The sequence below is a fragment of the Drosophila yakuba genome, chromosome X (assembly GCF_016746365.2).
Source record: "Drosophila yakuba strain Tai18E2 chromosome X, Prin_Dyak_Tai18E2_2.1, whole genome shotgun sequence".
Lineage (NCBI taxonomy): Eukaryota > Metazoa > Arthropoda > Insecta > Diptera > Drosophilidae > Drosophila > Drosophila yakuba.
This window is the reverse complement of record NC_052526.2, coordinates 4,523,257-4,544,571: the sequence shown is the minus strand read 5'-3', so window position 1 is coordinate 4,544,571 and position 21,315 is coordinate 4,523,257. Positions and strand designations below refer to the sequence as shown.

Sequence of the window (21,315 nt, the reverse complement as noted above, 5' to 3'; positions counted from 1 at the left end):
TCGTAGCCGTGGCCAAAAAGCAATTAGCAAAGTTTTCAGTCTCCAAAACACTCACTCCTCGCATGGAAAACGGGGATGAAGTGGGATCAGGTTGGGTTTACGGCCAGCAAGGATGGTAGAAGGTAGGAGGTGGCCATCCTTAGCCGACCATCATCAATCTGGTGCAGTTGCGCACCCAATCCCAGTGCCAAATCCCAATCTCCGCGTCGATCGGATTCCAGTGCCCCAATGCTGTTGCACCTAACTATCAGATGTCGTGGACAGAATGTTGCACAGCGAAAAATACACCCAAAATTACACCTATAGCCGTATTACCCATTTAAATTCACTTGGCAAGGAAGCAAATTGAACATTACGCAATTCAATATGCTTAAGTGCTTTAAAATATCTTAGAAATTAGATTTTTATTTATCATTTTATATCTTCAATTAATTATATATTGACAATTGATTTTGGGGTTTCTCGCTGTGCGCTGGGCGCGACCAACGCTATTCGCAATTATTCATGGGTAATCTAACCCAAAATGGGACGTTAATTACTGGCGCATGTCAGTGGCATTTTCCCCATGCCCCATGCCTCATGCCTCATGCCCCATGCCCCATGCCGCATGCCCCTGACCCCTCACCACCCAGCTTCCCTTTCGGCAATGTGTAACTGTGCTGTGTGGCGTGAATTGCACAAGTACGGCCAACAATTTGCTTTTTTGTCCAACTACGGATTCCGCACACCCAGGTCCCCAGAAGTCCGCTCTCCGGCAATTTATCGGGTGATTAATTAAGCTGCAAGGACCTGTGAATGCAACTTTCTGCCGCTGACAACTCCCACTGAAAAGAGGTGGTGGTGGTGGAGGGCCATTGAAGATTTCCGCAAATATTCAACGCAAGTAACGCAAGGGGAAGTTTTACCCTTGTATCAATCATATTTTTTTAATTAATAATATCTTATATCTAATAGTGCGGGTCAATTCGATCCAACACCACATTTAAACTTGCTCAATTGGAATAGGAAATGTTCAAAATTTAAATTCTCACTATTAGAAGTGGCAAAGACAGCCATTGCTTAGCTAGACCCACAGGAACCCGGTCAAAATGAAAGACGGTGCAAGTTTGGTAAGATCTTTTAGAAAATAAAACAGTTGCACACTTTGCTCATACGCGTGTATGTGGTACGAATATAGTTAGTAGTGATGGTCGAAAAAAAATATATATGATTCAGTTCCTGCGGACACCCAATCGTCGAATACTTAAGTCGAATAAGTAAAATGCAGGGATCCGTTGTAAAACCTCCAGATAAATCCTAGGCATGCGGAGTAAGTTAAAAAAAAAACACGTATGCGTATGTATAGTTAAACTTATGGCTAAGTTGTGTTGGCCTAGCTGTGGCCCAGCTTGTCCGCGATGAACTTAACGAAGTCGCTGCGGAATAGGATCTTTGGATTGTCGTCGGTGGCCAGCTCCTCCACCTGGCGCAGGTCCGTCCACTTCCAGAGCAGGCGGTACGAGAAGCTGCACCGGAACGAGGCGAAGATCTCGTTAGCCTTCTTGCTGGGTATCTGATCCTTGTAGTACGCCTCCTTATTCTTCACGTTGAAGTAGTACAGCTGACCCCGCGACCGCGAGTGGGCGGACACATAATATTTGGTCAGGTCGCAGAACATCAATATGCCGCCCGGAACAAAGAACTTCTTGTCATCGAGCGCGTATCCGAACCTCTGCGAGTTATCCTTTAGCACATAATGCCTCATGTCCGCAAAGAAAGTGCCTATATCCTGCAGCCGAAAGAAGGGTTTGCTGCGCAGCGCACCAAAAGTGCGCTCCTTGCGGTACGGCTTGTTTAGACTCCTGGCAAACTTATCGCACATGCTGACGCGCTCGCGGAACGGCCGTCTGCGGATGTCGATGCCACCCAGGCAGATGCCATCGATGATGTGCAGGGCAGCCACTCGCTGAATGGTCCTGCCCTCGCCGTAGAACTCGTACACAATCTGGCCGAAGAAGATCGAGCGCGGCTGCACCTCAAAGGCGGTCTCCACCAGCTCCCACTTTTTATGCTCCGTGTAGCGCAGCAAGTTGCCCCGGGATTTACACAAGAACAGACTGCAGGCATTGATGTTCGTCTCTTCGCGTCCCACAGGCACAAAATACCAGTCCGCCACGTTTTTAACGGCCGTATTGAGACTGGCCACACCGCTCATCTCGGTGGCCGGCACACTCAGCCAGCTGCGTTCGTTCCCCCAATCGGCAAGGAGTTCATCGAGCAGCCTGTCCGTTGGCTTGATCTCCGGTGCCTGGCGAAGTTTATCCGGAAGTCCCCAACGCTTCAGACACTCCTGCCGCACCTCCGACTGCTTGGTCTCCTTCAGCTCCAGATTCTGTGCAAATGCTGCTATCTTGCGCAAGCCGACGATCTGCTTCTTGCCAATGGCGTTGTTTGAATCGATAATGTATCGCAAAAAGTCCTCGTCCTCGGCCAGCTCGTTGGCATCAAAGATCTCCAGCACGTCGTTCTCCTCCAGTTGCGACTCATCGGACAGCATCAGGTTGACCGTATTCAAATAAGCTATGATGCCCGCCGTTTCCGCGTCCGAACGTTTGTACTTGCAGACCAGGTAGCGCTCCGAATTTGCCGGCCGGCTGCTGTTTGGCTTGATTATGGCAATCTGGTGAAAGCACTTGTACATCAGATAGACCAGGCCCACACTAAACGGTGTGAACAGGTCAAACACCTTGCACACGAAGCTGCCGTTCGGTCGCAGAATCTTCAGCGCGGTGAGGAACTGACAGAGGTACAGCTGCTTGGACAGGATCTCCTGGATGTTCTCCTGACCTTCCACCGAAAAGCCGCCGTCGGCCATGGCAAAGTGAACCCCCTGGGGCGTATGCATGCGGACATACTCGTTCAGCGAATCCTGGTTGCTTTCATCGAAGATGTTGCCATCTTCCTTTACGCCATAGAACGTGTCAAAGGACTCCGGCGAAGCAGCGAAGAACTTTTCCAGCTTAAAGTCGTTCGCGCCACGCAGCGTGAAGCCGAATCCTTTGGCCTCCCAAGATTTGCGAAACAACACGTACTCGGAGAAGCCGCCAGGGCCTGTGCAACAACAGAAAGGATATCAAGGTTATTACTATAAAGCGAGTTTATTGGGAATGAAGTATTTATGTTAATGGAAATCAACATTTGGAAAGTGAAGCGAAACGCAAGGTAATCACCTGCACACATATCCGTGAAGTAGAGGAGTTCGTCGGGAGCCACCAGGGACTCGCCAGCGGGGTCACGGGGATTGGTGAACATGAAGTCGCACATCGAGTCGATGTTGGCCATCTTGACGGCGGCGCGGTTAAGAAAGATTGAGCTACGGATTGTCTCGAACGGATTGCATCTGGATCTCGCCCGCCGTTTTTCGCTGTCGTTGAGATCATCGAATACGGTTTTGGCATTGATGATGTGATGCAGGATGGCTGGCTCGCAGTAGCGTGTTTCTCCGTCGAGAGTTAACTTCTTCTCACCGGTGACCACATGTCCCATCAGCTGATCGAGGCTATATGCGTCTGCACGACTGCCAGGATTGTGCAGCCAAAGCACCGGTTCGGGTATCTCGAGCTCCTCGCAGGCAGGATCCCATTGGCCAGCCGAGGATTGGACGGTGTCCAGCTTGAGGCCGAAGCCACGGCGCCCATCCTGCTGAACGGCGATGATGGGCTCCAGGCGACCCTGGTTGCTCTTTCCCAAACCCTTGTCATTCTCGTAGCCCATCTTTTTCATCATCTCCATAGCCTTGTTCGAGTAGCTCTTCACCCATTCCCGCTTGATTTTCTTGGGCGTGGGCTCCGAGTTCTCGTCGTCCGAAGGTTCGTCCATCTTGCACGCGGCGATGGAATCTGATTTGTGAGCTGCGGTTTTAGGAGATGGGATGCTGCTCTAGTTTCTGCAGCGTATTAATTGATTATATACAATAACAATTAAATCAGCTAAATGGCATTAGCTAATTAATGGGACATTTCTTTCAGTGCCGAGTTATTTGTTTACAAAGAAATTTGGACAACGGTGTCGATTCCTTGTAGGTTCCACAGCCTGGTTATTACACTTTATCAGTGTTTTTTGCCGTTCCCGCCCCCGGATCGGGCATCTAGATAGTTAAGACTGCGTTCCGAAAAGTGTTTGTCAACCGCGATTTAGATTTAAGCACATTTAGAAGAACCTTTTTGGTCTAATTTTCAGCTGCAGCTGTTTCGATAGGTGCGATAAGTCCAGACAATAACGCTTCGTGTTATCGATAACATCGTTTTTCTTGGAGAATAGCTATAAATACCGAAGCGAAATGCAGTGAAATATACCAGAAAAATACTTTCCGCGGGCAATTCAAAATTTGAATTTATTATTTCCTCAACAAATTTTGATTTTATTGTAATCTCTTAAAATGTGGGGGCTCCGCTGACCAAAGGAGTCTTTGAGTTAGATTTCTATAGAGCAGACAACTATTTCTTACAAGTTTAGCTTAAATTCCCGGGCTGAAAACCCAGATTGAATATTGTATTATTAGTGTACCACCATAATGGACAGGCAGACGGGTGAAGAGATTAAAGCAAATCCCCAGTCGCGGAAACTAAAGTTCTCCGGGATTTGTCAGCTTAATGATGAGGAACTTGCGCATCTCTACAAGATCGATAAGCTGACGGACGAGGAGCTGGCCTCCGTGGACCTGGAGAGAAGCTCCCTAATCGATGACTATCGTCATTTGCACGAGCTTTCGCAGATTTGGCAAAAGGAGAACAAAGCCGCACCGCCTTCCAGCCTCTCGGAGTGGGAGTTACACAAAGAGCTGCAGCATATGGAGTACAAGCCTAAAAAGGTGTACAAATTTCACTTGCTCAACAAGTTGGTTAAGGTCATGAGTTTCGAGAAGGAGCCCGCCTCCATCTTCAGCGAGCAGCAGTTGCAGTTTGATGCGGACTACCATGACGAGAAGGTATATCTGCTTCCGCCCAAGGATTGTCTGCGTCGCCGCCTGGAGTCCTTCTACGATCACCTGGACAACATGTTCGTCTGCGGCGACCGCAACATGGCCATCGACTTGGTGGTGCAGGGCATCCTCCGTTTGAATAGGCGCCGCAAGTGGCAGATCGATGGCCTCACCTCAGAACCAAATTCATACCTAGAAAGTGCAATCTCAAGTGCAGGATTATCGACCGAATTTCTGTTTTTTAGTTAACTTTTTTTCTCACTCCGAAGAAAGGGCAACTTCCCACGTTATACTATTATTAGAACAAATTTGAATTTAAAGTTTGCTTGCCCATTAAAAAATGTAGAAACATAGAAATTTCTAAGTTTTGGCAACGTTTATTCGGTAATAATGTGGGTTTATGTACAGCAAAATCCTAATTTATTGGCCAAATAAGGTCGTAAAGACAAAATAGTATCAGTTTTGTAAAGCTAATGAACATATCTAACTATCCTGCAGATTTTCGGAAATCTATTTCCATGATATCCATCATCATTATTTTTGAAAAATGGCAAAAAATTAAAGTTTTCAGACTGAAATACAAAACGATTAATTACGAATTTAACGAGGTATTACATTCCATTTTTGGATAATTATTTCAATTGTTATTGAAAAATAAACCGATTATTTTTTACCAAAAAATCAAAAAAAAAAAAAAAAACAAGAGAGAACGCTATAGTCGAGTTCCCCGACTATCTGATACCCGTTACTCAGCTAGTGTAAGTGCGAAGGACAGTTTTTGGCGGTTTGTGGGTGTTAGAGTGGGCGTGGCCAAAAGTTTTTTGGCGAATAGATAGAAATTTACAAGACTAATACAAAAATGAAAAAATATTAAAACATTTTTCAAAAGTGTGGGCGTGGCAGCTTTGGGCGGTTTGTGGGCGTTAGAGTGGGCGTGGCAAAAAGTTTTTTTGCAAATCGATAGAAATTTTCAAGACCAATACAAAAATGAAAAAATATTAAAACATTTTTCAAAAGTGTGGGCGTCGCAGTTTTGGGCGCAAACTTGCGCTGAGTCTATGTCCCTGGAGTCTGTATGCCTAATCTCAACTTTCTAGCTTTTGTAGTTCCTGAGATCTCGACGTTCATACGGACAGACAGACAGACGGACAGACGGACGGACAGACGGACATGGCCAAATCGACTCGGCTATTGATCCTGATCAAGAATATATATACTTTATATGGTCGGAAACGCTTCCTTCTGCCTGTTACATACTTTTCAACGAATCTAATACTCTACGAGTAACGGGTATAAAAAAACGAATTTTTTATGATCATTTTTTGCGAAAAATGGAAAAAAAAATTGAAGTTTTCAGGCTTGACTACAGAACGATAGTTAATTTAATTACGAATTCAACAAGGAATCACATTCCACTTTTGAATAATTATTTCAATTGTTTCTGAAAATAAATAAATTTTTTTTGTGCAAAATATCAGGATTCAATTTTTGCAAAGTTGAAATAAAGACTGCGCAACTATGCAATAATCAAGGAGTGCTCATTAGTAGCCTTTGAAAAAAACTTCCACTAGGCAGTCCGAAATTTCAGGGAAAAACACACCTAGCGTCGAACTGATCCCACGTATAGAAAATTTAAACTGCAATGTCCTGGCTGACGGAGATTCCATTAACGAGACAAGACAGAGGGGGTCTGCAAGAGACGTTTCGGTTGTCCGACGAGGCACTGGTCGCCAATGGGCTGCAGAGGAATTCGATGGTGGAAAACTTGCGCTTTATTTGCGATCTCAGTGGGGAGTGGCATACAAATGGCAGATTGACTCAGTTCCAAGCTCGAACTCCAAATGCCAGCCCCGCCAAACGCGAAAACCGGATGATATTGAACATACCCAACAAAGTGTACACGTTTAAGATGCTCAGGCAGATGATCACGGAGATGAGTTTCGAGAAGCAGCCGGAGGCCATTTTCAAGGAGCAGGAGTTGGCGCTTAATAAGGATTACCGCGAGGTGCCCGACGAGGAGGCCAGGCAGATGACGTCCAGAGAGCGTCTGGATCGCCGGCTCAAGTCGTTCTACGATCATCTGGAAGACATGTTTGTCGGCGCCGATCTCAACATGGCCAACATGGCCGTCGACTTGGTGTTCAATGGAATCTCCCGCTTGGCCGAGCGCCGAAATGTGTTGAACGCCAGCTGGCGGGCCAAAGGGTATACTAACTTCACGCACTTTGAAGCCATTTAACCAAATTTCAAACCCAAAATCAATATAAATCATTTACTCTTCAATGTGTATTTCGATTCTCCATGCGAATGCACCAGAATATTGTATTTTAACCTAAATTCAAATTAATTTTTAGCACTTGATCCATGCGCATTTGTGTGTACTTCAATTACAGATCTCACTTATTATTCACTTAACTAGTTTTTTAAAGTAATAATGGTGTGTAAGTAGGGGGCTTTAGATGGGCAAAAAAAAAGTTTTCAAGTTTTCAATGGCTTCAGTTCCATTCTTGAATCGGCAGCGCTTGTAGGCTCGCAACTGGATGCTGACCACATCCCCCTACATCTTCTCGTAGGTCTCGCTGTACGGACAGGTGAGGCAGGTGTGGGTGTAGGTGTCCTCCTCCTCGTTGTAGGTGTCCGGCCCGAACTCGTGCTCGTGAACTTCGTGCGTCTTCTTGGTGTAGATGCTGCTGCGCACCTCCATGCGCAGTTGCTTCATCTTCTTGTTGTACTTGCGCGCCTTTCCCTCCTCCCGCTTGTCCTCGCGCGACTCGTGCTGGCGCACTAGTTCTTCCTCGCTGCCCCAGACCTCCAGTGCGCGCTGGTGGATCTGCAGATGAAGATACAGCTTCATCTCGCCCCAACGCACGTTGTGCGGATTCTTGCGGCTTATGTACCGCAGCTTGGGCTCCCGCTTGTCGAAGTCGCAGTCCTTCAGCAAGTACTCGGCCTTGGCCTCAGTCCGCGTAATCAGGGCGTAGCGTTCGTCCTTGTCCCGGCACTTGTCGCACGCCGAGTGCCCGAAGTTGTTGAACAAATAGGAGTCGGCGAACATGTCCCCGCACTCCAGGCACTCCTCGTACTGCACGGGTATGGCGATGGCGTCGTCCAGGATAGGGGGGGCCTCCTCCCCCGACTTATTTAGGCCCTCTGGGCCCGAGGCCGTGGGCAGAACAGGCTGTTCAAGCAGGAAACCCCCACCAGAGTCTATGTACTTGGTTCCCTGCACCTTGATCACAGAGCTTTCCTGGCTGAGGGCCGCATCCGGATGGGAGCCGCGATCCTTGTTGCTGTCCGGGATTGGAAGAGCTGCGGGTTAGGTATAATCTCTCGTAGATATAGCATAATAGATAGCCCACCTGGCCAGGTCCTTAAATGGATGCAAAACCAACTTGGCCTCTCGCAATTTCTGCGCCTTGGCCAGGTTTCTTTCGATCCTCGCCTTTTGTGCATTGGTCAGCTTGGACTTCTTCTCCGCCGGCGGAGCAGCTTCATCGGTAGACACCTCCGCAGACATTTTGATTTTACAAGTTTTTGTTTTTAGTGAGCGCAAAGTTCTCCGATACTTAAATTATAAAATGCTTCTTCTTGCCGATTTGACATTCCACGGAAGAGCCTCAAGTTCAAAGCCGATTTAACAGTGCTGCCAGGTTTTGCGCGGAGCAAAGCCGTTATTGGCGAAAAAGTTAAAAGAAAAAAAAACAAATTTTATTTTAAATTTATATCAATTTCACAAAATTCATCGAACTCCAAAATGGGCCTTAAGATTTAGAAGCATTCAATTTGAATGCTTTTAGACTTAGTTCATTTTTAAGTAGGCCGTATCAAGGGTGGGCGTGGTATTTTTTCCACGGCACGGTCACACTGGTGGATTTGTTTTTATTTTGGTCGCAATGCAAAGTAAACACCGCAAACTGCTGCTGCGGTGCCTCCTGGTGCTGCCCCTCATCCTCCTGGTGGACTACTGCGGGCTGCTGACCCACCTGCACGAGCTGGACTTTGAACGGCACTTCCAATACCCGTTGAACATTGACGCCGCATCCGGATCTGGATCCAAATCCTCGGGACTAGAAAAGTTCTCCTACCTACGAGTGCCCTCTTTCACGGCGGAAGTGCCAGCTGACCAGCCCGCGCGTCTCACGCTGCTCATCAAGAGCGCCGTGGGTAACTCCCAGCGGCGGGAGGCCATCCGCCGGACGTGGGGCTACGAGGGTCGCTTCTCAGACGTCCATCTGCGACGAGTGTTCCTGCTGGGCACGGCCCAGGAGAGCGAAAAAGACGTGGCCTGGGAGTCCCGGGAGCACGGCGACATTCTGCAGGCGGACTTCACGGACTCCTACTTCAACAACACGCTGAAAACCATGCTGGGAATGCGCTGGGCCAGCGAGCAGTTCAATCGCAGCGAATTCTATCTCTTCGTGGACGACGACTACTATGTTTCGGCCAAGAACGTGCTCAAGTTTTTGGGCAGGGGGCGTCAGAGTCACCAGCCCGAGGTGCTATTCGCAGGACACGTCTTCCAGACATCACCGCTTCGTCACAAATTCAGCAAGTGGTACGTTTCGCTGGAGGAATACCCCTTCGATCGCTGGCCACCGTATGTGACCGCCGGGGCGTTCATGCTGTCGCGGAAGGCACTCCGCCAGCTGTACGCCGCCAGTGTCCACCTGCCCCTCTTCCGGTTCGACGACATTTATCTGGGCATAGTGGCCTTGAAAGCGGGAATTCCCCTCCAGCACTGCGATGACTTCCGCTTTCATCGGCCGGCGTACAAGGGTCCGGACAGCTATAGTTCGGTAATAGCCTCGCATGAGTTCGGAGATCCCGAGGAGATGACTCGGGTGTGGAACGAGTGCCGCTCCGCCAACTACGCGTAGCATCAAGGACAGGACTGAAGACCGTTGGAGATTGTATATACGAACGAGTCAACACCTATGCAACAGCCTTATAAAGTATATTAGGAGCAGCAGATAATACCTTAACCGTTGAGTGAGACTTTAAACTAAGCAGCTGGTGGTAATAGTGCAAGATTCCAAGAGTAATTCATTTTAATTGTAAGCATAATGATAAAACAGTTGATTTTTTGTGAGTTAACACCAATTCATATTTATAGAGACTATGTGCAAATGTCGGATAACTTTTGATGCAATATAAAGTTGATTAACATAAGAAAGCGAACAAAGAACTAAAAATCGAAATTCGGCGCTCTAATTTGGCAGTTGTATCCGCTAAGTGGGGTTCGTGTATCCGCTAACCGGGATTAGTGTATCCGCTAGATGACATGCGCTTCATTTCCAGTGTGACCAAAAAAAATATTACCAACGAAGTTCAGTGTGACCGCGCATTCGCCCAGCAAAAAAAAAGGCAGAAACGAAACCGCGAAGTATCGCCGTCGTATAAAAAGCGACGGTCAGCGCCGAGCGCCAGTATTAAATTTGTGACGTCAAGAGATCCGCTTCGCGAACAACGAGGTATAAGCTTCAAAGTGTACAGCTATACATAGAGATATATATAAAGCCGACCCCGCCAGCATCCCAGCTTAGTAATCCACTTTGCCAATCCAAAAAACCAACGCCAAAAACCAAACCAAGGTGAGTTCCATTTCGCACTCCACGCAAATTGTAACTTCGAATTTTGTCGATTTTTGTCGATTTTCGATGGGGCATCGCCGGTAATACAATAAGAGACAGTGGTAAAAGGGGATCCTAACTGGTTTTTATTGACTGCGCTTCTTCATTGATTGCAAAAATGGCAGCGGATTTGTTATAAATATTTATTGTGCTGGTCTAGTCCGTTACTTTTTGCTCTTTCTCCTCGTTTCCATTTCTTTTTATCTACTTTGTAACTCTTTTCTGCAGCTGTTGAAGCGCTTTTGTCGTCGCCCCTTTTGTTGACTATTATTTTTTTTTTATTATTTTTTGTGTGGCTCAAACTTCAGATTTGCGCGTGTGTGTGTGTGTGAGTGCCGGCCGGCATTTTTCACTTCTTTTTTCGCCGTCTGCTTTCCGATGTGTGGTATGCATGTGTATGTGTGTGCGTGCTTGGGCGGGGCGCATGTGTTGTTGCTGCCCAATATCCTCCCCCACAGTGGACACCACAAAGAAAGTGACACTATGTCTTGCAAATTAATTCATTTAGTGCATTGGCTATCACAGAAGGTATATAACTTAATCTGATAAGTTTGAGCTTAGGTGAAAAGCAAAAATATGTGCAAATTTGAGTCTTTTCAAAATATGGATGTAATTAGTTAAAGGACTTTGAATTATTAAATAGGTGTTGAATATAGTTGAAGTTCTCAAAACTACAGCAAAATCTATTAAAGAATAATAATCTATCTAGAATAAATTTCTTGCAATTACTTGAATACCAATGAAAAATGAACAGGGAAAGAAAAACATATGCACATTTTATAAGGATGAAGTCACTATCTGTGCGACCTCGGCTGTTCGACGTGTGTGCTTGCAAGTTGCAAATTTTGCTGGGCGTGGTGCTATGTCTCTTGGATATCCAATATCCAGCGATTTTGAAATTGAATATATGACTAAACGCAGCCGCCTGCATAAAATATGTATATAATGTGCACAACAACAAAGTGCTTAAAATTCATTGCAAGTCGCCGATTGCGCCTCCCCTTCGCTCTGACTCTCTCACTCCGTCTCTGTCTAGTCGCACACACTTGTGCATTTCTGCAGGAGATGAGGGTGTAAATGTAAAGCGGACGTGTCTGTCATTTCTCATTTCCCCATCTCTCCAGCTCCTTTTCTTTGCGCTCTCTCCACCCATTCTTCTCGCCTCCTTTTTGCAGTCTGTTCGTCGGCTGGTTGCCACGCATCAGCGGCTTTGACTCATTTTATTTTACATACATATGTCTGTTATGTATGTTATGTGCATATTCCTATTCTTATTTCCAAAACAATTTCTGTGTCTTTTGTTTTTAACGGTCTCTTGGCGCCGTCTCACTCACACCCCCGAAAAAAACCAAAAGATATATATGTATATCTGTAAGAGAATTAACCAAAACAGGAAGAAAGAAAGAAAGCAAAAGAAAAGCTTACAAAGCCAGGCGAAGAAGAAGCACAGCTGTGTGGGCAACGATAAATTCACCAACAAACATATGTACGTATATATGTACATATGTATGCCTGTATGTATGCAATGTGCGATGATTCATCAGCGGCTTTTAAGCGGGACGACCATATTTCGAAGTTGGAAGTTGATTCACGGCAAACTTCATTGCCCCCTCCCCCATAAAATCACCGCCCCGAATCGCCATTACTCTCACTTTGTATGTATGCAAGTTGTCGTTATTGGTGATGTTGTTTTTGTTGCTTAGTGGCCTCTCCTTTGTTCGGTGCAAGGAGCTGACTAATACGACACTCGTCGTTTACACGATGACCAATTAATCGAAATTCAAACTGATCGTTGAGATCGATACTACATCCAAAGATGCGAAGATTACTGCGAAGATAATTTATGAAAACTATAATCATAAAGCTTGACGTTCAGTTACCGCAATCAAACAACTATAATTCCCCAATGAGTTACACATTAAAAATAATGTGCAAACATAATTTCTAGAGCAGATATTCTTTATTGTTCAGTTGCCGTTTTCTCATTATTGGCTCACCGCTGTTATTTTGGTACCGATAAAGAATTGTGGCCAATTCATTGGCATTATCAGAACAAAGACTAGCGAACCAAATAATGTTTAATTAATCATCAGTTAAATACAGCAAATCAATCGATTTTTGCATTGGTCAGAGTATTTGTATCAGAGTAAGGAATGTTGGTGGGATTGCAGATAGTCGGGTATACATTCGTGATAAAAGTGCTGCATGAACCAAGCGGACTACGATACGCTTTTGAGCCAGGGGTAGTGGAAGTAAGGAGGAAGGGAGGTAAAATCGGCGGCCGTTAGTCAGTTAGTCAATCAACGTGATTGGCCAGCCGCTTGAGGCGCAGCTTTCCGACCATTTATGGCCATAAATGTGCAAATAAATAAATATAGATTCGCGATGCCTTTTCTCTGCTTTTCCGTTTTGCTTTTGGTGCGGTCGCTGCCCTTGTACCGATTGCATTTCAGCGCAGCTGTTCAATCGACTGCAATGCAGTCCCAATCCGACTGATGACTTGATACCAATAAGATATCGGTGCACAATGAGGATTCTTTGTCCGGCGCAACTCTGATTGGAACTCGGGTGTCATGCTATGTGGCACGCACACTCCAATTTCGCAACTAAAAATAAACGTGATAAAATGCAGTTTAACCGCTCTACCAAGTACACATGTCTTCTGATAAGAATGTCAATGCTAAAAAACAAAGGCCAAGAACAGCAGCAAAGCGAATTGGAGTCTTAATCTGTTTCCAGTTGGAAAGGTTCGCTGAACTCCTCGCTCTCTCCGCTGCGCTTTCATTCTCTTTCCCTCTCCTTCTGATAGGGACACACACTTGTATGACTCGTCCTTGCTGAGCCTGTGTGTGGCTTTGAGTCATTGTTATCGCCCCACATGGCTATCGCTTGAGAAATCAACGGTCAACAAAGAGACATTACGTTTCTGTTTAAACAAAATGAATTATTTATTAAGGCGCAACACAGTATCAACAAAAGCAAACAGTGAAGAACAACAAATCGTCAATCGGATAGTTGGCTTCCTCTTACTCACCGATAACATCGATATCCTCTTCCGGCTTGGCTCCAATTTGATTTGTTTCTAATTGGAAATGTTTAAATTGGAAATTTTTTTTTGCATTTCCATTGTTAATAAGCTAACAGCTTGTAGCTATTTCTCTATATTTTTATACATACCTACAAATCATGTATTGGTTTTATGACTTTTCGTACTAAAAGTTTATATCAAAGGAAAACCGGTATGAGTATGAACTCAGTAGCTCTTATCTAACTGCCAGTGATATTTTTGTATGGTTGAGCTGTTTATTTCTTTATTTCAATTTTCTTGTGTACCATTTGAAATCAATATTCTTTATAAATTCGTGCTTAAGACCCTTATATCTAAGGTATAACCACTATCACAATTCCCAAATCAATTGGGTGTGTCAGCAAACTAAAACAAAGATCTTAACAAGTGATCGATCAGCAGCTGAAGCTACGAGTACAAGAACAAGCTATAATCCTAATGAAAAGATACGTTTAGTATCAAGACAAGTAATTTAGGATTCACCAAAAAACTTCTTGTTCAGATGGCCGCCCCAGCACCAGCACTCAAGGATCTGCCCAAGGTGGCCGAGAACCTGAAAAGCCAGTTGGAGGGATTCAACCAGGACAAACTGAAGAACGCCAGCACCCAGGAGAAGATCATTCTTCCGACCGCCGAAGGTGAGTTGGCTGTTGGTGAACGGCCGAAACCATGAAAACCGAAATCTAATCCCCCGGCTCACAGATGTGGCTGCCGAGAAGACCCAGCAGTCGATCTTCGAGGGTATCACCGCTTTTAATCAGAACAACTTGAAGCACACGGAGACCAACGAGAAGAACCCGTTGCCCGATAAGGAAGGTGCGTTGTAGGCCATCTAGTATATGGCATATGGTTTGGCCATAAAAGGCAGCCTGCCTTAGATGGCCAATGCAGGCTCTATAATTGTGTTGTTATTTCTCCATTTCTCAACCTCTCAACTCAAATTGCAGCCATCGAGCAGGAGAAGGAGAAGAATCAGTTCATCGCCGGCATCGAGAACTTTGATGCGAAAAAGTTGAAGCACACCGAGACCAACGAGAAGAACGTGCTGCCCACCAAGGAGGTGATCGAGGCCGAGAAGCAGGCTTAAAATGGGGGCTCCAATGTGATCAACTCCGATCCGAGATCTGAGATCCGATCCGATCCGATCCTCAGTCACCCCATCTCTCTTTTTCGTCTCGCCGCAACTCACTCTTTATACGTATAAAGCTATTCCCTCTCAATTTTCAACTGCTACCAAGTTATTTGAACCGCTGCGCATGCGCGTGATAGCAAAAGTATTTTACTATTATCGTATTTCGGTTGTCCTTTTTTTTTTGCAATATTTTTACATATATATCTATTTTTTTGTATTAACAAGCAAGAGAGCCAGTTTCATTCCTACAGCGTAATTAACATAAAATAAACATTCGTCTATCCCATATATTTGTGCATAAATGTTTCCAAAACACACGACACACACATCATCAGAGGAAAGATATAACGCAGATACAAAGCAATACGACAGCCAACTCACTCAGAACACTTACACAAAAAAAGACAGCAAATATATGAGAAATACTTTTTAAAAGACACGAAAAACGTGTGAAGCGTATAAAACAGAAAAACAAAAGGAAATACGGTAGAAAAGCATCTATATAAATAGTATGTGTAATTTTTTAATGAACTTTTTTTTATATACTTTACATACGATATATTTATACTGGAAAAAATAAAAACGTAAATGTAACATTTTATAACAAAAACGTACTAATAGTGCACCGACTTTTGCCTTCTTTGGGGAGGGAAACCTTTTAAATAATAACACAAATTGTTGAAATTGCCCACTTTGGGGATGTTTATATACTTTTGATTCGTAGAAATTATACAACTGGCCCGCTTAAATGCTAGATTTCGTAGCTACTCCCGATAAACACTAACTTCTCGTGGTCACCTCTTCGGTGTCCATGGGTGTGCTTGTTGTCTTGGCGGCCTCTGGAACATCAACAGCTCCACTGATGGATGTGGACTCCGTGGCGGCACCCTCGCCCGAGGAACCAGCTTCGGCCTCACCACTCTTGCCGGCTTCAGCGTCTGCTGCAGCAGCAGCCGCCACTCTCGCGTCCTCGTACTTGTTGGTCTCAAACTTGCTAAGATCAGAGCCCAGCAGCCGCAGAATGTGGATGGTTTCGTCCTTGTGGACATAGGCGCGCAGACTGGAGGTGCCGCGCCAGCCCACCGTGTACAACGTAAACCGCTCGTCCACGTACTTGAGGATGCAGCTGCCCACTCCTGAAATGGAATACCATTAGCTAACCGTTAGAGCACAAAAACCGACCGAACTTACCCAATTCCTTGCAACGCTCCTGAGTTTCCTTCTTCAGTTCGTGAGTCGACGGTGGCTGCGTGGGATCGGTGCAATTAAGCATCATCACCAGGTCCTCCCGCTCCACTTGGATTCTCCTGTTGGCGCCCATGAATGCATTGGAGGTCTGGAGACCCTCCTGGGCCAATCGAAAGGGATGCACCGTGTGCCTGTTCTCGCAGCGCACGAATGTCTTAACGCCCGTGTTAATGATTTTGATGTTGTTTTCGTTGTTGAGCACCAAATCGCGGATGGGGTCGGAGCAGTAATAGATGTTCTTCTTTTTCTCCGTGATGCAGCGAGTTAGAAGGCATCGTTGGCTAAGGGATTCGTTCAGCTGGTAGAACTCCTTGATAGCCTCGTAGTCAGGATCATTTTCACCAAAGAACACATACGGATCTTCCTTGTAGCCATGCAAACGTCGCTTTTTTCGCTGCGGTCCCCACGGGACGGACTTTTCCTCGACAGGCTTGCCCTCCTCATCCAATTGCGGCTCAGCTGCAGGCTGCTTGGCCTTCTCGTTTAGCTGCACTAGCTCCACCACATCGTTCTTCTCGAAGCTTAGCTGACGCCGCTTCTCCAATACGGCTACAAAGAAGCCGCCGCTGTCCTGAAGATGCGGCAACACCCGAAGGCACTTGTCCAACCCGATCTTGGCCATCTCGTCGGCCGGCAGCGGGAACATACCGGGCCGTATGATGGTGTGCAGGCTTTCAGGCACCTCATCGAAGTTGGTAAAGATCTGGTCCACCTCCTTAGTGGCCAGTTTCCAGTCAGTCATGCCTGGCTTGTATTTAAGACCTGGCACCAAGTGCCCCGCATCTACCAGCTCTAAGGCACCGTCAGCATCCTTGATAATGCGCTGCAGCACCGCCTCGTTCTCGATAGGATTCAATGAGCAGGTGGAGTATACCAGACGACCGCCAACCTCCAGCATTTCAGCGCCTCGGCGCACAATCCGGTACTGGATGCCGTGAAGGTTGTAGGCCTGCGCCAAGTTCCACTTGAGCCAAATGTCTGGATTCTTGCGCAGTGTGCCGTCGCCGGAGCAGGGTACATCGCACAGGATCTTATCAAACTTAAGGATCGCCTTTGAGCCGTCAGGCATTGTGGTCAAGAGATTGGGAAAGACACTGCTGTCGTGGTTGGTCACCAACAGGCAGGGCGAGTTAAGGCGCTTGGCCTGGTGAACCAGCATGTAGCAGCGGTTGTTATCCACATCGTTGGCCAGGACAAAGCCGGGCGGAATCTTGTGCTCTTCGGGAGCAGCGTGAAGAGCCTCTATGAGCTGGGCTGTCTTCGAACCTGGCGCGGCACACATGTCCAGAACTTTGTCCGTGGGTCGTACATCCATGACAATCGGCGGGATCATGGATACCGCCTCCTGCCGGCTGATTCCACCCGCTGTGGTCTCCACAATGAGGAAGTTGTGCAGCCGGTATAGCGGCTCCGAGCGTCGAATGTCCTTTCGGGTGAGGTGAAGCTGGTAGGCCAGCCCGTTTGGATACCAGGGTAGGCAGAGCGGACGTTCCACATCCTCGGGCGCCTTTTGGTGCAGCTCGGCCACCGCCCTCACATACTCGGTAAACAGCTGCGTCTCAATAATGGAAAGCAGGGCCTTGGCCTCGTCCTTGAATCCTGTCACACGGAAAGTAGTGGGCAGGTTGTCCCTGATGGATTCGAGGAACTGCGACCACTCCTCTTCGCTGGCGCAGATCTTCTGCAAGTGGTAGTACTTTATGAAGAAGGCATTATCCCTTTTGATCTCCTCATACGGCAGGGCCCGACGATCGGGGCGCTCGGGACCCTATAAATATAAATATAACATATATAACAAAAAATCCAAAAACGTGGAGTGTTACTCCTTTCGAATTCAGGTGACTCACGTTCTCCCGCTTTTGGCGTTTGCGGGCCGCAAAGGGGTTTTGTTTCTTGTTTCGACCCATTTATCAATATCAAGCCCAAGGTATTAAATCAACTGAATAAGTTAAAAAAAAACGAAGCAAACGTTTATATATTTTCCAAACGAAACGAATAAATAAAACGTGTTCGCCGACTAACTGGCAACACTGATACGTGAGCGTTGCCGGACAGTTGGAGCTTTGCAGGGAATATGTAATATGTTATTTAAAAAGTATTAAACACCTGGTGAACACCATTTTACAGTACTTGGCTTCCGTCTCATGAAGATGGTGTAAACATTTGACTTATTTTGGAATTTAAAATTCAACGGCAATGCTAAAATTTTTAGCGCCAAAATAATTCTGCGCTGCCATCTACAAACTGGTTTCCTAACTATCGATAAATAAAGTCAAACAACGAATTTTACTTTTCTAAAAACTAGAATTAGTTGTTTACAAATATTGTGCAATGCAAAGATAGTATAACGATCTTTTAATTTTAATATTCTTCTCGAGGACGTTATTAATATTATCAAAAAAAAATTAAGAGCCAGATTTGACGAGAATGCAGCTAGGCGTTCATCAGTATTTAAAACCTCCGTTAGCTGACATCGAAAGCGATAGCTGTAATCGAATCCGAATTTACCACTTTTAAAACGAAGACATTTTTGTAAGCCATCATGGAGACGCCACCCACGCCCACCATGACCACCCCACCATCATTGACAACTGAGGGCACCATGGACGACATCCAGTACTTGCTGCACCTAGAGGCGATGCGCCGTTTCCAGGAAGACGGCCGCAATGTAAAGCGCCAGGTGGAGGAGCAAGTGCGCATTTGGCTGGACGCCAAGTGTGAATATCAGCGGGAATTTGGGCGGCTGGCTAAGCTCCTTAAGTGCGGAGCGCTGCAGGCAACCGTGGATGCCCATCGTGTATCTGATGTCAAACAACTCAGCCAGGCGGCCAAGGATGTCGCTAGTCTGCAATCCAAACTATGCAGTGCTCTACGTCCCGCCATTTTGGACTCCTACGATGTGGAACAGTGCTTGGAGCAGCTTAACACCACCCACAAACCGCGGTTAAATCTCTGCCGGCAGCAACGTGAGTTCGCCCAGAACCAGGAAGCTCTAAGGAGTTTGCGTACCGCAGTCGATGGATTAGAGAATGGTATGGAGATGGGCATGATTCAGGCAATGGACCGCCTTGTGGAGGACCTCCTCCCATCGCGGGAAACAAACCACTAGTCGGTCGTCTCAAAAGTATATATGGTTTTGGGATATAAACTAGTTTATAACAATAAAAACGGAGACTTGCGAATTACAACTATGAGCTACAACGGTGACATGTCCATCCGGAGAAGACCATTGGTAGCGGCAATCTAGAACACAGATTTAATGCTGATTAAGCTCAGTTCGTTAAGCGGACAAGAAGGAAGATTACCATTTGGAGCGCTTGGACCAGTCTTTTGGCGTCCAGTGCAGGCATTTTGAGTCGATGCGGATCTTGCGCTTGTCCATTGCGCGCCGGTGCTGCTCGATGGTATCCCGGTTGATGCACACGATGTACTGGCCCTTGTAGTAGTTGATCAGGTTTAGGTTCTGCAGCGTTGAGATCACATCCTCTTTTTTGATGGATGTGCATTCGCAGATGTCGCTTTAAAGAAAAATGAGAAATGAATGTATGGTTCGACAACGTTTTCTCTGGTTTGAAAACTCATTACTATAAGCTTTATAACTAGCCATACTTTATTGTTATGGTGGGCTTCTCGCCGTCCGTGCTCGGGTTTTGGCTGATAAAGATCTCCAGTATGGTTTGCGCCCAGTACGATCGATACGACAGCAAACCCAGATCAGACAATGGTTTCTCCGGCGATCCCGTCTTGCCCTCAAATTTGGACAACTCGTAGCTGAACTCAATGAGCAGTTTGCCGTAGCCCTTGCGCTGATAGGGAGGCATTGTGAGAATGCAGGCCACGTTGTAATCCTCGGTACTCTCCTTCTCCTTGGAAAAGTAACCTACTATGTGGAAGCCGCGCGAGTCAAACTCGGTCATTACGTAGAAGAGAAACGGATCTGTATCATAGTACAGAGTCTTGTGGTCGAGAAAGAGTTTGGCAAGCAGGCACAAGTTCTGGGCATACACCTTATTTTTGCGGCCGTCGATTTCAAAGAAGGAAATTGTGTGTTTGCGGTAGATCTCGTTCCCCGGCGGATGCCTAAGATTGCACTTAGACAGGTGCCTCTCCAGGCATTTCCTGCTCTTTCTGTACTTCAGGCAGAACTCGCAAATGTAGATGCAGGACATTTGACACAGCTCTTGCGGATAGGGTGAGAAATACCAGGGCTTAATGCGATGCCTGCCCAGTTCAATCATCTCCACGTTTTTCATGCGGGTTACCACGTCGTCCTGGTGCGTAACCATGCTGCCCGATTGCCTCGGCGTGGGCGTCTTGCCATCCTGCGATCCATCACCATCCTCATTGGCCGCACCGCTTATCAAACCGTCTCCGGTCACATGCACGGGCGTAGCCGTGGGTGTCTGTGGAGTTGTAGGATGCGGATGTGACTGCTGCTGTTGATTCGGCAGGCTGTGGTGTCCATGGGCCGAGCCTCCGTGGACTTTTCGTTTGCGATTGATGCGCTTTTGAAGAGCTGCGGCCAGATTGTTGCCATTCACAAGCTCTCCCCCACTGCTGGGTGTCCCGGGAGGAACTACAGAGCTGGGAATACCTGCAGGGGGAGGAACACTGCCTGATGCACCAGTGGGAGTCACGGGGATGGCTGCCGGAGTACCGGAACCAGGATGTTGTGGCGATGTAGGCCGGGAAACGCTGCCCGCTAAGGAATGGTGGCGCTGGGGCGTCGTCACTCCGGTGCTAGTGCCCGTTTGGGAGCCGTCCCGCCGCGGAAATTGCACTTTTCGTGTGTACAGATCCTCTTCGTTGACCCATTCGTCCAAGCGTTTGTTGACTGCGAATTGGAGGTTATAATGAAAATGTTCTCACTCGACGATCTCGTACTCACAATCCACATAGTGCACGTAAAACTGCCGGCGCCCGTCCAACTCTTTGATGCTCACAATCTCCGCCAGCGGCCAATCGTCCGTTTTGTGCATTCTGACGGGCAAGCGACATCCCTCGGTAAGGGCGGCCTACAAGTTTACGGTTTTAGACCATTATATCGAACACCAAAAATACGCCAAAGCGTTCTCAAGCCTACCGTTGACTCGCAAATGGAGGCCACATCGTCGTCGAACTCATATTTGTGGTTAATTTTCATTTGTTTATATTTTACGTGTTTTTTTCGCCCTAAAAAAGCAGCGTTGCCAGCTGACGAAATGGCAATAACTATCGACAAATCGATTAACGCCACAGTGACATCAGCGGTTTAAAAATATCGATGACATGGGCAGTG

At 46.6% G+C, this 21,315-nt stretch overlaps 9 protein-coding genes across 9 annotated transcripts; 5 read left to right on the top strand and 4 right to left on the bottom strand.

Annotated features, from left to right (window-relative positions):
• Nucleotides 1-375: 375 nt before the first annotated feature.
• LOC6524272 (cap-specific mRNA (nucleoside-2'-O-)-methyltransferase 1) lies at nucleotides 376-4,244 on the bottom strand. Its single transcript, XM_002100099.4, has 2 exons — nucleotides 3,210-4,244; nucleotides 376-3,090 (listed from the first exon to the last, which is right to left on the bottom strand). The coding sequence occupies exons 1-2, from the start codon at nucleotides 3,856-3,858 to the stop codon at nucleotides 1,373-1,375; spliced, it is 2,367 nt and encodes a 788-aa protein (XP_002100135.1). The 5' UTR covers nucleotides 3,859-4,244; the 3' UTR covers nucleotides 376-1,372.
• Nucleotides 4,245-4,444: 200 nt separating this feature from the next.
• Nucleotides 4,445-5,559, top strand: LOC6524271. The gene has a single exon (XM_002100098.4). It carries the CDS (start codon nucleotides 4,553-4,555, stop codon nucleotides 5,207-5,209), a length of 657 nt encoding a protein of 218 aa, XP_002100134.1. The 5' UTR covers nucleotides 4,445-4,552; the 3' UTR covers nucleotides 5,210-5,559.
• Nucleotides 5,560-6,602: 1,043 nt separating this feature from the next.
• LOC6524270 lies at nucleotides 6,603-7,199 on the top strand. The gene has a single exon (XM_002100097.1). The coding sequence runs from the start codon at nucleotides 6,603-6,605 to the stop codon at nucleotides 7,197-7,199; it is 597 nt and encodes a 198-aa protein (XP_002100133.1).
• Nucleotides 7,200-7,231: 32 nt separating this feature from the next.
• LOC6524269 (DNA repair protein complementing XP-A cells homolog) lies at nucleotides 7,232-8,586 on the bottom strand. The gene is made up of 2 exons (XM_002100096.4): nucleotides 8,320-8,586; nucleotides 7,232-8,250 (listed from the first exon to the last, which is right to left on the bottom strand). Exons 1-2 carry the CDS (start codon nucleotides 8,475-8,477, stop codon nucleotides 7,518-7,520), a joined length of 891 nt encoding a protein of 296 aa, XP_002100132.1. The 5' UTR covers nucleotides 8,478-8,586; the 3' UTR covers nucleotides 7,232-7,517.
• Nucleotides 8,587-8,805: 219 nt separating this feature from the next.
• Nucleotides 8,806-10,158, top strand: LOC6524268 (beta-1,3-galactosyltransferase brn). The gene is made up of 2 exons (XM_039372879.2): nucleotides 8,806-10,014; nucleotides 10,074-10,158. The coding sequence occupies exon 1, from the start codon at nucleotides 8,854-8,856 to the stop codon at nucleotides 9,835-9,837; it is 984 nt and encodes a 327-aa protein (XP_039228813.1). The 5' UTR covers nucleotides 8,806-8,853; the 3' UTR covers nucleotides 9,838-10,014; nucleotides 10,074-10,158.
• Nucleotides 10,159-10,382: 224 nt separating this feature from the next.
• On the top strand, nucleotides 10,383-15,399 carry LOC6524267 (thymosin beta). Its single transcript, XM_002100094.4, has 4 exons — nucleotides 10,383-10,551; nucleotides 14,160-14,295; nucleotides 14,360-14,473; nucleotides 14,605-15,399. Exons 2-4 carry the CDS (start codon nucleotides 14,160-14,162, stop codon nucleotides 14,742-14,744), a joined length of 390 nt encoding a protein of 129 aa, XP_002100130.1. The 5' UTR covers nucleotides 10,383-10,551; the 3' UTR covers nucleotides 14,745-15,399.
• Nucleotides 15,400-15,467: 68 nt separating this feature from the next.
• Nucleotides 15,468-18,055, bottom strand: LOC6524266 (tRNA (cytosine(34)-C(5))-methyltransferase). The gene is made up of 3 exons (XM_002100093.3): nucleotides 17,885-18,055; nucleotides 15,981-17,805; nucleotides 15,468-15,925 (listed from the first exon to the last, which is right to left on the bottom strand). The coding sequence occupies exons 1-3, from the start codon at nucleotides 17,942-17,944 to the stop codon at nucleotides 15,570-15,572; spliced, it is 2,241 nt and encodes a 746-aa protein (XP_002100129.1). The 5' UTR covers nucleotides 17,945-18,055; the 3' UTR covers nucleotides 15,468-15,569.
• A 411-nt stretch (nucleotides 18,056-18,466) lies between these two features.
• On the top strand, nucleotides 18,467-19,225 carry LOC6524265 (augmin complex subunit dgt4). The gene has a single exon (XM_002100092.4). The coding sequence runs from the start codon at nucleotides 18,580-18,582 to the stop codon at nucleotides 19,144-19,146; it is 567 nt and encodes a 188-aa protein (XP_002100128.2). The 5' UTR covers nucleotides 18,467-18,579; the 3' UTR covers nucleotides 19,147-19,225.
• Nucleotides 19,150-21,273, bottom strand: LOC6524264 (histone acetyltransferase Tip60). The gene is made up of 5 exons (XM_002100091.4): nucleotides 21,121-21,273; nucleotides 20,926-21,052; nucleotides 19,647-20,871; nucleotides 19,343-19,555; nucleotides 19,150-19,280 (listed from the first exon to the last, which is right to left on the bottom strand). Coding segments are annotated over exons 1-5 (1,626 nt in total). The 5' UTR covers nucleotides 21,181-21,273; the 3' UTR covers nucleotides 19,150-19,279.
• Nucleotides 21,274-21,315: the final 42 nt, after the last annotated feature.